Source organism: Aotus nancymaae, unplaced genomic scaffold, assembly GCF_030222135.1.
Source record: "Aotus nancymaae isolate 86718 unplaced genomic scaffold, 86718_ANA_hifiasm-v0.15.2.pri h1tg000009l, whole genome shotgun sequence".
In the NCBI taxonomy this organism is placed as follows: Eukaryota; Metazoa; Chordata; class Mammalia; order Primates; family Aotidae; genus Aotus; species Aotus nancymaae.
Genome location: NW_026988420.1, coordinates 10,142,002 through 10,158,858, shown reverse-complemented (window position 1 = coordinate 10,158,858; position 16,857 = coordinate 10,142,002). Strand labels below are relative to the sequence as shown.

Below are 16,857 nucleotides of genomic sequence, written 5' to 3'. Positions count from 1 at the left end.
GATTTATATATAATTATGATTAATTTATGAGTCAGAAACATAGAAATATAATTTACATCGTTGTCTTTATTGGAACTATCATACTTTATTGGGATACAAGTATACATTATGAGGACCACACTTTTCTTCAAACTAAACATGAGAATAAGTTTTAAAAATGTTTTGACTACTATCATAGTAGCACAACCACAGCAAGATCTAAAACTGAATATTTCTTCTTACAATCTTCTTCAAAGCTTACAAATAAGAAACTATAAGAGGTAACCAATAAAGAGATTTTAATACCAAGAATACAATTTAAGAAATACATCTTAACTCAAATTTTTAAAAATCTGAACTGGTAATGGTATCTCCACTGTATACAAATAGGAATATCTATCAGCAAACAAGCTGAGTTAAAATATCACTCAAGCCAATTTATAGATTTAAAGATTACACCAAGAAAGGCAAAAATAAAATAAGAATCACTAACTTTATAAAAAGTAAAGAACAATGCTTACTGTGTTAATAGTTTCCAATTCATTAAAATAGGAAAGCTTTTGTTGAATGTTTTCAGCCAGATCAACAAGTTCCGACTTGCATTTTTTAAAAGAGAAAAATAAATTATTATAAGAATACAAGAATCAACATGCCAGTCTTAAAGTTACACTAAATAGATTTACATTAGACACAGAGGTTTATAACAGATATAAGAATACAGCTCAAGTATTTCTACAATCATGAACTAAAATATGTGATAATTATTTCAGTAAATTTCATGTCCCTTTATAAAATAATAAATGACAACACTTTTAAAACACACAAAAGTACACACAGAGAAAAGTACATACTGAGATAAATATAGTAACAAGTGTTCTAGCTCTAAGTCAAAAGTAATCCTTCAGTTGATCTTTTCAAAATCTCACCATTAGTACAATCACTATGGTTGTTTGAAAAGTGTGAGTAGCTGGGTACAGTGGCTCACACCTGTAATCCCAATACTTTGGGAGGCCGAGGCAGGCAGATCACTTGAGGTCAAGAGTTCGAAACCAGCCTAGCCAACATGGTGAAACCCTGTCTCTACTAAAAAAACAAAAATTAGCTGGGCGTGGAGGCACATGCCTGTAACCCCAGCTACTTGGGAGGCTGAGGCAGAAGAAACACTTAAACCCAGGAGGCAGAGGTTGCAGTGAGCTGAGATCGCACCACTGCACTATAGCCTGGGCGACAGAGTGAAAAAATAAAAAATAAAGTGTCTGTAATAAAGACGAGAAAGAGCAAACTAACATATCCACTACACTCTGAAATTGTACTAAGACCTAACAGCTCAAAACATAAGAAAGCTTGCCTTTGCTCTTATTCATATGAGCTTACTAGAAAAAAAGTAGATTGTCAATTTAACTATCTGCATGCTTAGCATAGGGCCTCAAACACAGCAAAGTTGAACATCTTAGAGAAATTAGGAAAATTTTTAAAAAACTGTATTCATCTATTTTAAAATATTAAGTATAATGACTGATCCTCTCTCTTACTCCAATTACCTGTTCTTTTAGGAGCTGTTCACAGGCTTCATGTAGGGTTCCTGTCTTATTGGACACAAAAAGATACTGTTTCTGCAAAGACTCCAGATGCTGAAGAGCACTGTTTACATCATTCAATATAGCATCACACTGCTCCTGAAACCCAGACAAGTAATCCCTCATCTGTCTAGAAAACAGAACCAAAAGGGGATTGGCAATAATCTTTTCCCCCAGTAAGCATAGTAAAATAACAACAAAGGTTCATTTTTCCAAAAACGTTCAAATTTCAGGAGGAAAGTCTGACCTACGCACCCAAGTTGATTGTGTTAAGAAATGTATCAAAAGTTACGTCATAAACGGTTTCAATACTTAAGAAGGCAAGTACTGTAAGTAACAAAAGTAATCAGCCTTGAAGCCATAACCTGGTTTTTCACATATAACGTAATTAATCACTGGCTCAACTTCTAAAGACTCGGACACCAAAGCGATCCCAAGGAACCAAGTAAGGTCAATCTTTCAGATCACTTCCCTCTTTGAAAGATGGTGTGATGTCATGGAAAGAATTAGAATTAGAAGACCTGTGTCCAAGTCCCAGCTCTGCCCCAATCTGTAAGACATTACTTATTATTTCCAGGCCTCAGTTTGCTCATTTGTAAAGTAAAAATAGTAATATCTTTCCTCACACAGCTGTTATGAAGATTAAATGGGATCATACCACACTGTCTAGCAATAAAAGCCATCTATAAATCAATACACTGAATGTGAACACTCAACCCACAGCCCCCAAATCAGCTAGAAATTGTACACTGTCATTTCCCTCATGCTGTCAACATCCACTGACAGAACTATAGTTACTCCCAACCTAAGTGGACAACCTGAAAGTCTTTCAGGGATGTTTCTCCTTCTAAAGAAAGACAACAAACACCTTCTAGAATTCCTCTAAAGCTTCTACCTAACCCTAGTTCTTTCTGGAGTTAACTAAAAACTAAAATCTGTGCCTCCTAACCTATTAATTATAACGTAATTCTCTTTTTGTTTTTAATCACACAACTTCTAATAACAGTTTTAAAGACCCAAATCTTCTCACTGGCTATTCTTAAAGAAGAACATATGGCTGTTAGCATTTTCTTAGTACCTTAATTTTATTTAAAAACACTGATTATGAAGAACATATGGCTGTTAGCATTTTCTTAGTACCTTGATTTTATTTAAAAACACTGATTATGAACTGTTTTAGATGACTGTGATCTAAAAATTAAGATACCCAACAAATGCAAGAGACACACATACCTATATTTAGTTCCTTCATCTTGATCCATCTGAGTTTGCAGCTTTGCAAACCATGAGAAAAACTGGAAAAACAAAGTATTATACTGTCAACAAAACTAAAACTGACAAAATTAAAAGAGGCTACATGCTAAACAGCAAGTCGAAAGGGTAGATACTATCCAAGTTTTATTGTTTAGGGCTCAGACATAATCAGTTTTAAGCCAGGAGAAGAAAATTTAATGACATCCACAATATCTACATGAAAGGAAAAGTAAAGGATATTAAAACATTGGCCATTTCAGATGTCTTAAAGGACTGAAAAAACAAACAAATGAAAAACTGGCCATTTTCAGAGTCAAATAAGGAAGAGTATTAAACATAAAATATGTAAAATATGAATATTTCTTCCTAATAAGCTAATGCCTACTTGCTATAATCGTTTACAAAATCTGAGTAGGTAACACAGCCATTGAGCAAATATCAATATTAACGTTATCTAACAGGAACTGTGAGGCCATAACTCAAAAATATATTACAGAGTGGTTTAAGAGTATGGACTCTGGTATCAGCTAGCCCTGAGCCTGAATTCTGGCCTAAAAAATATCTGTTATTTAAAAGGGGAATGTGGTGAGTTGACCTTAAACAAGTATGAAGAAACTTTCTGGGGTGATGAAAGAAATGTTTTATATCTCAATTATAGTTGTTAATTACATAGGTATATACACTTTTCAAAACTCATTGAGCTGACACTTAAAATGAATACATTTTATTGTACATAAATTATAAGTCAGTATATTATTATTTTTTTTAATTTTAAAGTGAGAACAGGTACAAATTTCATCCAGAAGATTCTTTTTTAACCAGTCCAAACAGGTTCACAGATGTGGTACAAGACTATACTGAATCTCAAGTAAGATTCAATGTGAACGGTGTACAGTCTTGCCATGTGCCTTGGCTATCATTTACTGAGCCTTTATTGTGTACTTGCTACACAATGCCTTTACATGCATTATCTTATTTAACTCTCACAAAAATCCTACGAGATAATATATAATTATCCCTGTTTTATAGATTAGGAAACTAAAGATCTAAGAAGCTAAGTAATCTGCCTAAGCTCACAAAGATGCTAAGTAATGGAGCTGACTTTCAGATGCAGGTCAGCCTAACTCAGGAGCTGGAACTCTTCATGGGTTTGTGGAACTGCCTTTCTCGACTTACTATATATGCAATCCAGTACATGTACTTTATGCTTTATTTGGTAAATGCCTCGACTTTGACTCTTAATAGACAAGAAAGAGGAGACAAGAAAAGTGGCAGAAGAAACTACTATAAGTTTAGGTTTCTAATTAGGAATGAACAAAAACCAAGAAAAAATTACACTTGCTAAATTATTGAAAAATAACTGTAAGTGTTGATATAAAGAGGATATTTGGGTTTTTTAAAAAAGACCTACCTAGCAACAAGTGAGATGAAGGGGTGTGCACGCATACACCGAGGGGACAGGTTAACAGAAGACAGACATAGGGGAAGTCAAAAGTGCATAAAACATTAAAACCTCAACAATCTATCGACATCCAAACCTGGAATATCATGTTTTTTCCCTATATCCATAACTATAATTGGGCAATAGATTCATTTGAAACTCTTAAACAGCCACAACTATCACAAAATCAAGAATGTTCTAGAAAGACTTGATGTTAACTATGGTGACAAATGTTCACAACTTTTAATTAGGACCTTTTTTATTAGCCTTGCCTTGAGACATCTAAAATAATCAAACAACCTTAGAAAAGATACTGCAATTCACCTGCTGTGCAGTTTCAATTCTTTCTTCTTCCATTCCTAAGGAAGTGAAGCCCTTCAAGAGAATGTCTTCTGTAGATTCAGGCACTACTGAAGTCAGTTCAATGGGCAGTGACTGGGATGTTAAACTGCACAAGTCTTCAATTGGGAGCTTGAAAAAAGAGTCACAATGATAATATTTAAGAAACTTGAAAATTATCTGAACTTAACTCAAGATTGAGTTTCCACCTCAGTTGTTTTGAAAGAGATAGAAATATTTTCCATTAAATCATATTAGGTTAGCCAGGTGCGGTGCTCACGCCTGTAATCTCAGCACTTTAGGAGGCCAAGGAGGGCAGATCACGAAGTCAGGAGTTTGAGACCAGCCTGGCCAACGTGGTGAAACACCGTCTCTACTAAAAATACAAAAATTAGCCAGGCATGATGGCACACGCCTATAATCCCATCTACTCAGGAGGCTGAGGCAGGAGAATTGCTTGAACCCAGGAGGCAGAGGTTTCAGTGAGCCAAGACTGCACCACTGCACTCTAGCCTGGGCAACAGAGCAAGACTCCATTTCAAAAACAAACAAACAAACAAACAAACAAACAAATATTAGGTTAATACAAATACCATATAATACTAACACTTCAGGCTCTATGTTAAATGCTAATCTCAAAATATAAACATGACACTGATGTCCCACCGTTAGTAAGCTTTTTTTTCTTTTTTTTTGGTGGCAGGGTCTTTCTCTGTCATCCAGGCTGGCATGCAATGGCACCACCTCAGCTCACTGCAACCTCCACCTCCAGAGCTCAAGCCATCCTCCTACCTCAGTCTCCAAGTAGCTGAGACAACAGGCATGCACTATCATGCCCAGCTAGTTTTTGTATTTTTGATAGAGCTGGAGGTCTATACATGTTGCCCAGGCTGGTCTCAAACTCCTGGACTCATACTTTCCTGTTCTGACTTCTCATTCATTTCTAAGGAAGAAGTGACTGAATGCTTCCTGCTTACTAGCACTGTCCTGGCTTCCAGATGGAGCAGACAGATATCACTAGAGAGGGGCAGTGCCGTAGAGCTACTTTACAGTTTATGCAAATGGAGACACTAACATTAAATAATAACTACAATAAATTCTCAAATTTTGCCTGACCAGCTGAGCAGGTCCAGGACATAACAAATAACATAACTTTCTGTCCCAAGCTCTACTTCTTGCAGAGTTCTGGGTTGGAGAAAACCACTTTTATGATCAATCTGATCAATTAATTCCCTAAATGAAACCTGATGTTACGTTCTCTGTTTGGAGCAAATTACTGAAGCGGTACAGACGGAGTCTCAGAATCTTCCTCAAGGCACCTAACCTCTCCTTTTCTTACCTTTGGTCTGAATGACACCTTATACCAGCTCAGCATTACAGGATTTTAATCTATTCTTTTAAGATGTTAATGATTTGAAAGAAAGCACAAGAATAATACTAGCAAGTAACTTTCCATGTGCACCTTACATACGTGATTTCATGTAATTCTCACAACTCCCTATAAGTATCCATCATGAGTTATGCCCCTATTTTATAAAAAAGAAAATTAAGGCTCAGAAAAGATAAACATCACATCTAAGATCACACAGCCTACAAGAAAACAACAGCTGTAACAGTAAATTATAAGTGTGTGTCACAGTAAATTATTTTAGGATTTTATCAAGAATTACTAAATTCAGCATAAAGAAATAGGCCCCTCACTACTGGTAAGTTTACCCTGGCTACAAAAGTCTACCTAATATTCTACGGTAAATTATTTTCTCTGACGGCAAAAAAAAAAAAGGCATATTTCCTTTTTAAGATAAGACTAATTCTCTTTCATAAAAGAGAAAGCTATTTTCTAAAGAAGTTAACATCTTTATGATATGTACTTAGAGTTAGTTGGCCTCTTGCTCTTCTACTAACCTGCTCAGTTCCAGCTGTTCAGGAAGTAATTTATCTCATGCAAATTGTGAAACACTACAGAAACTCCTTGAGCTATACTGGTTGGACAAAATGAAAACTGTGGCACTCTTTTGGTGCCAGTGTTAAAAGAGTAGTAATGGGAATAAAAAAATTAATTCCAAAAGCTTCCCAACAGACATATAAACACTTTAGAAAAGGAAAATGAGGGCTGTAAAACTGAAGAGCAATGAGAACTTCCATCTCAAAAGATTCCAGGATGTGTGCATAACAGCTCGGCTATTGCATTGTTTTTTTTGAGACAGAATCTTGCCTGTCTCCCAGGCTGGAGTGCAATGCTGCAATCTTGGCTCACTGCAATCTCTGCCTCCCAGGTTCAAGCGGTTCTCGTGCCTCAGCCTCCCATGTAGCTAGGATTACAGGCATGTGCCACCACACCCAGCTACTTTTTGTATTTTCAGTAGAGATGGGGTTTCACCACGTTGACCAGATTGGTCTCGAACTCCTGACCTCAAGTGATCCGCCTGCCTTGGCCTCCCAAAGTGCTGAAATTACAGGCGTGGGCCACTGAGCCTGGCCTCAGCTACTGCATTCTCACAGGAATCCAATACCAAGCTACACCTACCAGAAGACCCTCACTGAATTCTTGAACTCGTTAAGTTCATCCCCTCCCCATAAGCTTACACTGTTCTTTCTTCCAGCTGGAATGTTATTTCTTTAGTCTTTATAAAGCTAGCTTCAGGTATTCCGCCATCAGTTCTCATCTCAGATTGTCACTTCCTTGGAAAGGCCATCTCTCTTTCTCTAGGGCACAGTTCACCCCTTTCTGTCACACCATCCCATTTGATTTTCCTTATATTATGGGCCACTGTCTGAACATACTTTCTTTGTTCTTTTTTTCCATGTTCATGATCCCCACAATTATGTCAGCTCCGTGAGGCTAAGGATCTCATCTTTCCTATTTACCTTTCTATCTCCAATTCCTAACTCAGAGTAGGAACATAACATACGTTAAATACTGCATGTGGCTAATGATAAATATGGAAGAATGGGGTGAAAATGAAAAAGTCCACTTAGTTCATTCCAAACCTTCTCCTTCATGTTCAATGAGAATAAGAAATAATAGTTCATGATCCACAACAATGAAAACAAATTTTTTTGTAGAATATGTATCTCCCCCATCACACCCCCAGTGCCAAATCAATTATAAACAGAATGGAAAATTTATAGAGCAAACAACTTTTATTATCCAGCGTATAAAAGAGTTTCATGGATGAGCCAAAAAAATTTCCACCTGCTCCCTCATTTATTTCAGATCCATTTCCGGCACCATATCCTAGAGGCAGAAACAGAAACCCAAGAAGGAATGCCTATTTGATGGCAGAGCATACAATAGTGAATGTGAAGAGAATGATTAAATCAAACCTCTAAAGTAGGAGGACAGAAAAAGCTGAAGACTCTAAACTCAATGTCGGTTTAGACACAATTCCAAATCGTATAAAGAGAATGCTTCGGGCCGGACACAATGGCTCACGCCTGTAATCCCAGCACTTTGGAAAGCCGAGGCGGTCAGATCACTTGAGGTCAGGAGTTCAAGAACAGCCTAGACAACAGGGCGAAACCCCATCTCCACTAAAAACACAAAAATTTAGCCGGACGTGGTGGCAGGCACCTGTGCTGCCAGCTACTCGGGAGGCTGAGGCAGGAGAATCGCTTGAACTCGGGAGGTGGAGGTTGCAGTGAGCCGAGGCTGGGCCACTGCACTCCAGCCTGGCAGACAGAGCGAGAAAAAAGAATGCTTCCAACATCAAAAGTAACAATCACCACTACTTACAAAATAATCCTCCTAAACCTGGCCCTCAAAACTGGAAAAAGTTTGCCAAACATCTGACAATTCATGTTACTTCCTGCTATCATAACTATTTGAATTGAATCACAAGTACAGTAGTGCCTAATAACCTAATGTTAAGTAGATTAAACATGTTGACACTAAAACCGAAAACCAGCACTGCTTAATAATATACTGACCCAGCTTTCAAATAAAATTCATTTTTATTGCTTTGCAATAGGTGAAATAAATCTGATCTCCCATAACCTGCACTTGACAGGTGCGATAAATGAAACTGTCATTCAGGATCAAGTTTTGGTCTCCCCAAGATCCCCATGGACAAAGCAAGCTAGGTGATTCATTAAGGCGGTAAAGGACCACGCACTGGAGACTGTCCTGCAGCAAAGCATCTCGGGTTCACTGCCTCTCCTTCTGGGAGAGAGTGGGCAGCAAGATTACGCCTCGATTGACAGGAGGGACCTCTGGGGCAAGACGCACAGGGCAAGGCTCTCGGGCAACCATCCCACGCTGCTGGGGGAGGACTGGGTGCCGGTGGGCACCAGCCGCAGGACGCCCCCACAGCAGTCCCCGGGCAGGATTAGAGTAGGGGTCGCAGGCAGCGCTAAGCCTGACAGCCTAGGAGGTAGAGGCCCCTCCCACCGGATCCGCCACCATGGCCAGGGAGGAATGGAAAGAGATCCTGGGCAGAGGTTCGTGAGGCCGGGGTCCTGCAGGGGCGCCCGAGGAGCATCCAAGCCCCGTCGCCACAGCTCGGTTCCCGCCCATCACCTCACCTCGGCTGGCACCGGCAGGTTCTCTGCCGCCGCCTTCAGCTCCAGCACCGAGTCCGTCTGCCGGTCGGTCAGCGGCGCCGTCGTGTCCGGTCTCCGATCCCAGAGAGCCAGCTTTTCCCGAGCGTCCCGCTCCGCCACCGCCTCGGGCAGCAGCAGCAGCGCCGCCTCCGCCATCGCCGCCGCCCCCGCGGCCTTCAGCAGCAGGGGGGTGGAGGGGACCCCCACAGAGAGACCCGGGCCACTTCCGGGAGAACCGTAGCTTCCAGCACTGCACCGGCGGCGGGGCGGGCCGGAATGCCCTGACCCCGGAAGTGGTTCCGCAGTGTGGTGGGGCAGGAGCGAGACCAGTACAGACGTGGCTTTAAATGGATACGACTATTTCCGGTCGAAACGTAAGAGAAGGCGGAGAAGACGGGAACCAACGGAAATAGAAATGCCCCTACCGGAAGTCTCTTCCTCAACATCAATAACTTTATTGTTACGTGTTGTACAGATTATTGACAATTGCGTTATATCACCCTGCCAGCAGGGGACTTGGATCTACACCTCTCTGCTCACAGCTGGGTAGGCTGGGTGGAGTGTCTGGAGTGTGTAATTTCCATGTTGGCATGTTGATAATTTCCGCCTCTTGGATCAAAACATAAAGCATAAACTCTTCCAACATCCAGTAATTCCCCTGCTAGAGACTAATTTATGGAAACATAAAAAATGCAAAGGTGTGTATCTCAGACGTCATTAACGGTATCAAATAACTGGAGGCAACGTAAATGTCTAACATTGAAGGACTGGATCAATAATTTGTGGTACAGGACGGGAGCGGTGGCTCAGACTTGTAATCCCAGCACTTTGGGAGTTCGAGAAGGGCGGATCATCTGAGGTCAGGCGTTCGGGACCAGCCTGGCCAATGTGGTTAAACCCCGTCGTTACTAAAAGCACAAAAATTAGTCGGGCATAGTGGCACATGCCTGTAATCCCAGATGCTTGAAAGACTGAGGTAAGAGAATCTCCTGAACCCGAGAAGTGGAGGTTATAGTGATCGCCACTGCACTCCAGCCTGGATGTCAGAGTGAGACTCTGTCTCAAAATATATAATAATAATAATTTGTGGTACAAACATATAATTCTATTCCAGCATTTAAAGCATATTGTAGATTTAAGCAACAAAATAAATCATGATAGTATTGGATCATAATTTACAGAATAAAATAAATACCCATGAGTCCATACTGCTATAAATAAACAATTGAATAAATAAATAGTGGAGAAGAGACAATCTTCTACCTTACAGAAGAATTGCAATTAATAAATGTAGAAAGAGAGAGAGAAATTAAAAATCATCATTAGGACACCACAGCAATAATTGTAGCGGGTAAGATCTAAGGATGAATGCTAAAATGATAGGGTGAAAGTTGAAGGAGAAACAAATTTGCATAATCCCAAAGAATCTCCCTGAGATATCTATTAATAACAAGAGGAAATAGCAACTTCACAGAGGAGAAACTTGACAGACACCACCTTAACCCAGTGATCAAAGTCAATTATCATGAAACTCCTGAAAATATGGGTTGAAGACAGGATACAACTTCTGTGGTATACTTGTCAAAAATGCAAAATCTCATCTTAATCATGAAAAAAGATCAAACAAACTCAAAGTGAAGAGCATCCTACAAAACAACTGACCAGTATTCTTCAAAAGTGTCAATGTGTCATAAAAGGCAAAGGAAAGACTAAGGAACCATTGCATTTTGGAGGAGGCTAAGAAGACAAGACATCTCAAGGCAATGTGAGATCCTGAAGTGAATCTTGGGACAGGAAAAGGGCATTTCTGGAGAAAATTATAGAATAAAATATAGAAATTCACACAAGGTATGTAGCTAGGGGATAGGGTAATAGTTTTGTACCAATGTTCATTTCCTGGTTTTGTCTGGGTAAGATAATAACATTAGGAGAAGCTGAGTGAAGAACATATTTGAACTACTCTTAAGTTTTCTTAAGTCTAAAGTTATCTCAAAATAGAGTTTAAAATCTCATGTTATAGAAAACATGTATTTGTTTGGAGAAAATGGCTCTGATATAATTAAGGCAAATGAAACAGTATATGATCCTGTTGGCCTAAAGGAACATTTCCAAAACATTGACGGATGGTTGGGATTACTGGTAATTTTCTTTTCTTTTCTTTCTTCCTTCCTTTCTTCCTTTTCTTTTTTTCTTTTTTCTTTTCTTTTCTTTCTTTCTTTTTTTTTTTTTTTGTAATGAGTTTTGCATTCTAGAATAAGTACAATAAGAGGTTTTTTTAAATTATTCAACTCAGCTTCGGAGCACTGTTTCCCCATCAACAATCCACCACTATTTTCTAAAGAAAGACATCTTATAGATATGTACAGACATGTGATTCTATTTGCCTAAGTGCCTAAAATATAATTTCTCTTCTTCAAGACAGAGTGATCTCTAGTTCCACAATTCTCAAAAATAATTTTAATCCTGTTGAATTTTGTGATGGCATCTCTTTATCAAACATTATCCTTCAAGGGCCAAATGTAAGCAACTGGTCTCCCAAATGTGTTGCTACTGCGGATTTTCCTAAATCCTTGATCACTCACTTTCTTCTAAGCATTGCTTTCAGTTCCTTTTTTGAGACAGGGTCTCACTCTGTCACCCAGACTAGAGTGCAGTGGCATGATCATGGCTCACTGCAGCTTTGACCTCACCAGCTCAAGGGATCCTCCTGCCTCAGCCTCTCGAGTAGGTGGAACTACAGGCATGGGCCACCACACCTAGCTGATTATTTGAATTTTTCGTCGAAACAGGGTTTCACCATGGTGCCCAGGCGAGTCTTGAACTCCTGGGCTCAAGTGATCCACCTGGCTCAGCCTCCGAAAGTGCTGGGAAGGTAGGCATGAGCCACCTTGCCCTGCCAAAATATTTTTACCAACTGGTGATTCATGGTGCTAAAGGGATGAAAAGTAGGTCATGATACCAGTGGAAAAGATCTGGGCCAAGGCTGAAGGTTTAATCAGGTCAAATGAGGGGAGTGGAAGGAAGACACAATGATGCCTGATCTATTCTTGAATGAGGAATTGAGGGAGCCAAGGAAGTCAGCCATGCCTAGAGGATCTAGCAGTCACCATCTGGCTTGTGGAGGACAGGAGAGGAACCAATGAAATAGACTAACAGCAGTTTTTATGGGTTATTCTAATTGTGTAGAACACTAGCATAGAAGTATATACATTTAAGCAATACAGTGTTGCTCAAAATCTAGTGGAAAGTGTGGTTTACAAATGCTGAACCTTCTACTTCATTCTGGGCTTCTTTTCTGTATGAAGAAATATTGTCTAGTCCTCCACCACCACCCAAAAGTACAAACTCCCTATAATGGATTCACTGTTATGCTCTGTATTACAAGTCAAATTTCTTCCTGTTTCTAGGTGATGTTTAGCTTACTGCCAGAAGGACTAGACACCAGGATGAATACAATTGCAGTTCTTAAAATGTGTTTATTTAAGTATTGGTAATTGTTCCCATAAAATGATTCAAATTGATAGAATAAACACTTAAACATGGAGTACATCTATACATGGAAGGTTTAAATATACATACTGTGTTTGAGAGAGAGAGAGAGAGTTAGAAAGAGCAAGAAAATAAGAGCCAGAATTGCCCAAAATATCTCAGGAAAAGGACAAAGACAAAGTCAGAAGAGTCTTATCCCCAAATGATTAAGGTCCCTGTATCATAGTAGATGACACCTTGTTTGTAAAATCGTATTCAGATTTCAGTTTTGTTTGCCAAAATTGCATGTCTTTGCATAAAGGAAAAAAACAAAAATAAAAGAAATTTTAAAAACAGATATGTTTTGATGTCTTCATCACAACCTGTGCGTAAGCAGGATAGGGTTATTATTTTCCACTTAAAGATAAGCAAACAAAACACAAGGAGATGAAGTGAGTTGTCAAAGACTTTTCAGGGAGTGAAGGAAAAATGCCACTTTTTTCGGGGTGGGGGTTGATATGCTCTTTTTAGAGGGAGATTTGCCAACACCTATTAAAACAGAGGCAGAGAAATGGAGAGTGAGACAGAGAGAGAGAGAAAGAGAGAGAGAGAAGATAGTCCTTGCATCCAGCAGGTCTATTGTTCTATCTCTGGGAAATTATTCTAGAGAAATTCTTATGTATGCAAAAAAGTACATTTACAGGATAGTTTTTAATGGAGAAAAATTGGACACAACCTAAATATTCATCAATAGGAGCAGTTTTTTTTTTCCTGTTGCCAATTGATGTTTAAAAAGTTAATTGTGGGTGGATCACGAGGTCAAGACATCGAGACCATCCTGGTCAACATGGTGAAACCCTGTCTCTACTAAAAATACAAAAAAATTAGCTGGGCATGGTGGCACACGCCTGTAGTCCCAGCTACTCGGGAGGCTGAGGCAGGAGAATTGCTTGAACCCAGGAGGTGGAGGTTGCGGTGAGCCAAGATCACGCCACTGCACTCCAGCCTGGGTAAAAAGAGCGAAACTCCATCTCAAAAAAAAAAAAAAAAAAGTAAAAAACTAATCCAAAAATTGTATGCTAAACAATCACCATTTTATTATTATCTCATGATTTTGTGGGTCAGGAATTTGCAAAGGGCACATTGGGAAAGATCTCTCTCTGCTTACAGTGTCTGGAGTCACAGCTGCCATGACTCACATAGCCACAGGCTGGACAGCTAGAAATTGACTATGGATCTCTACATCGTCACATAGGCTCAAAGCCTCTGGGTCTGCTCTCTCCAGCCAGTCTCTCAAGCTTAAAGACCTCAGGGTATTTGGACTTCTTATATGGCCCAAGGTTTGAAGAGGCTGTTCCCAGAGTCTTCTTTTAACCTTCATAGAAGGTCACTTGTACTGAAAGAGAGAGAGAGAGAGAAACACCAGCACACCTCCATGGACCGCCCAGATTAAAGAGAAGGGAAATTGACTCCACCTCTCAATGAGAGCAGCAGCAAAGAACGTGTAACATTTTAAATCTACCACAAACCTGATACTTTACAACCATTAAAAGGAAGAATTTTATGGATTCTTGTTCTATGTAATCTGTGGATTACCTAAAGTCATGAGAAAATTTTCAAAGGTGATTAAAATGTTATTTTAGCATAGTGATGGTCTCACAACTGTACACATATCCCAAAACTGATCAAATTGTACATTTTAAATATGTGTAGTATACACATGCATATGCAATGTACTTAGTTATACCTTAATAGAACTGAAAGGGAGGGGAGAAGTGAGTACATCTGTAAGTACTGACATGGAAGACAGTTCACCATATATTATTGAATTTAGAAAGCAAGTTACGTCAATTACAGTATGAATGTAATTCTGTTCCCGAAACCAAGTCGAGTCCTGCATTTTCTTGAGGCCCAATAATGAGAAGCAGACAAACTAGGAAAGAAGGGAATTTATTGCTATAACTGGACACAGGGAGAAAGCCAGAGATAATTCCACCAGACCAACTCAAAGTGTTACAATTTTCTTAGTGCTTATGTAGGTTGGGATTATGTTCCTACATGCAGTATAGCATTTGCCTAAGTCTACTGGTAATTAATTTTGTTTCAACTTGAAGGTCAGAGGCAAAAATGCTTGCTAAGTCTAATTTCAAAGGGCCAGTACCTTCAAGGCCTGTTTACTGTGGTACATGGTGAAACCCCATCTCTACTAAAAATAGAAAAAAAAATTAGTACTGGAGTGATTCTATCTTATCTCTTTTACAGTTTGGTCCAAAGAGCTGCCTTAGAATCTCCAATGAACCTATTCAAACAGCTGCCTCAGTTATCTTGACTTGTCTCAGATTCCCTTGACCTCAGATGAGTCCTGGCACTAGGAATTCGAGACTGTCTCTATTATTTTGGCTTGCTCCAGGTTAGGGAGAAGCCTGTCCAAGGTTCCTACTGACTGTATGTTTCATTTCTAGCTTTGATGTCTGGGCACAGATTTCCCTCAGTTTAACTACTCGCTCAGTGTTAAGGCAGTGCTGTGGAAATCTGTCTGAGTAGCTGGGGTGCTATGCAGGCCTGTCTGTGTCACTGTCGTGCAGGCCTGTCTGTGTGATTGTCAGGGAGAACTGGCCTGCCACAATTCCATTTTTGGTTCAAAAACACAAACACACAGAGTAAAAAAAGTCTGAAAAAACACATAGCAAATTGTTATTTGTAGTTTGCCTCTAGGGGTTGGATTGGCAGAGCAGGTAAAGAGAGTAGGACAAGGTCTTCCTTAAGATTATTGAAAAAGGCCAGGCACAGTGACTCTCACCTGTAATCCCAACACTTTGGGAGGCTGAGGCGGGTGGGTCATGAGGTCAGGAGATGGAAAAATGCCTAAGGGACAAGGGACAGAGGTGCTCTAGGTCAGAGAAGGGGAGAGATAGGGAAGGAGATGGCGGTAAGGATCCAAAGACCTCCGTATAATGGGTGCTTCATGGCCTCGCCGTGGTCAGCCTGCCTCAATGACTCAAACCTGGACACTGCAAAGGACCCCTACTAATAACGTGGCATTGCAAGAATAACTCATGGGATGGTTTCCAAAGCACCTCTCATCTGCTCCTCACTTTCACTCAGGTAGGTAGTTGGTAGATATTATTTTTTGCCCTATTTAATAAATGAGAAAAGTAAACTTCAGGGAGGTTTGGGAGCTGCTCGACAGTAAAGGGCAGACCTGTCATTGGAACCAGGACACTGGGCAGGACCTTCTCCTTTCCCTCTATGCTAACACAAATGAAAGTGAGCAACGTGAAGACATACATTGGAACCCATTAGTACTTGTTCTGTCACAGGTATTTAGCAAGAATGAGTTCTAAGGATGAGCATCACAGGCTTGCAGAACTGCCTCCCAGCGTTCTATGCTACTTCAAGGTTGTACTAGTGCCAAAACACTAAATCATGGCATAAAAGAGGAGGAACGTTAGAACACACAGACTTCTCGGATCATTTTCCATTTTGCTTCATTGCCTATAAAACAGCAAAGTTACAAAATGGAATAATTAAAAAGAAATCGTTCTTATACACGTGCCTGTGTACAACTACCTCGTGAATTTTCAGAGCATGTTCATGTGGAATTGATGGATTTCTCTGTGTACAGTCCTCTAGCCTGTTATCAGAAGAACTACTTCCCTTGCTATAGGTTTTTATCGCTTCATCAAGGGTCTGAAGGTCTGTTTTCCTTTTCAAATTATTTCCTTTCTTCCTCATTTTATCAATTTCCCATTCACACAGCAGTGACTGTATAAATCACTGTAAACCTTGACAATTTATTTAAATAGTAGCTAAGACTTTATTTCATAATAACAGAAAAATTAGACAAATTGTACCTCAGCTTAGAATTCAGAATCAATATTTAGAATCAGGGCATATTTTGAAGAAAGGCATAATTACCTTCCAAGATTTCAACCTCAAAAAGCTATGAATTGCCTTTTTGCTAATAATAAAATTAAAACACATGCAAGAAAGTGACATACTGCAAACGAGAGTCAATGTGAGTAAAAACATTTTTGGAAGTATCTATCACTAGCCTTGAAATGCTCACTTTTTTTTAACTTCCCCTTCTAGAGCTTTTTCATAAATTGACAATCCCTTAAATTTTTTGTAAAAAAGCTTAATCTACAAAGATGTTCATAGCAGGATATTAACAAACATGTAGAAATAATTTAAGTATAGAATTACAGTAAATTTGCTTGATGGCTTATCATCATTTCAATTACATTTAAATTTTCA

General features: G+C 39.4%; 1 protein-coding gene across 2 annotated transcripts in view; it reads right to left on the bottom strand.

The window, feature by feature from the left end:
* COG3 (component of oligomeric golgi complex 3) overlaps positions 1-9,288 on the bottom strand; it is a 64,616-nt gene extending 55,328 nt beyond the window's left edge. For both annotated transcript variants that reach the window (XM_012465180.2, XM_064373550.1), the window contains exons 1-5: positions 9,115-9,288; positions 4,576-4,722; positions 2,790-2,851; positions 1,521-1,686; positions 501-575 (exon numbers count right to left, since the gene is read on the bottom strand). In XM_012465180.2, the coding sequence (XP_012320603.2) occupies positions 501-575; positions 1,521-1,686; positions 2,790-2,851; positions 4,576-4,722; positions 9,115-9,288 (624 nt within the window). The remainder of the gene's footprint in view (positions 1-500; positions 576-1,520; positions 1,687-2,789; positions 2,852-4,575; positions 4,723-9,114) is intronic.
* Positions 9,289-16,857: the final 7,569 nt, after the last annotated feature.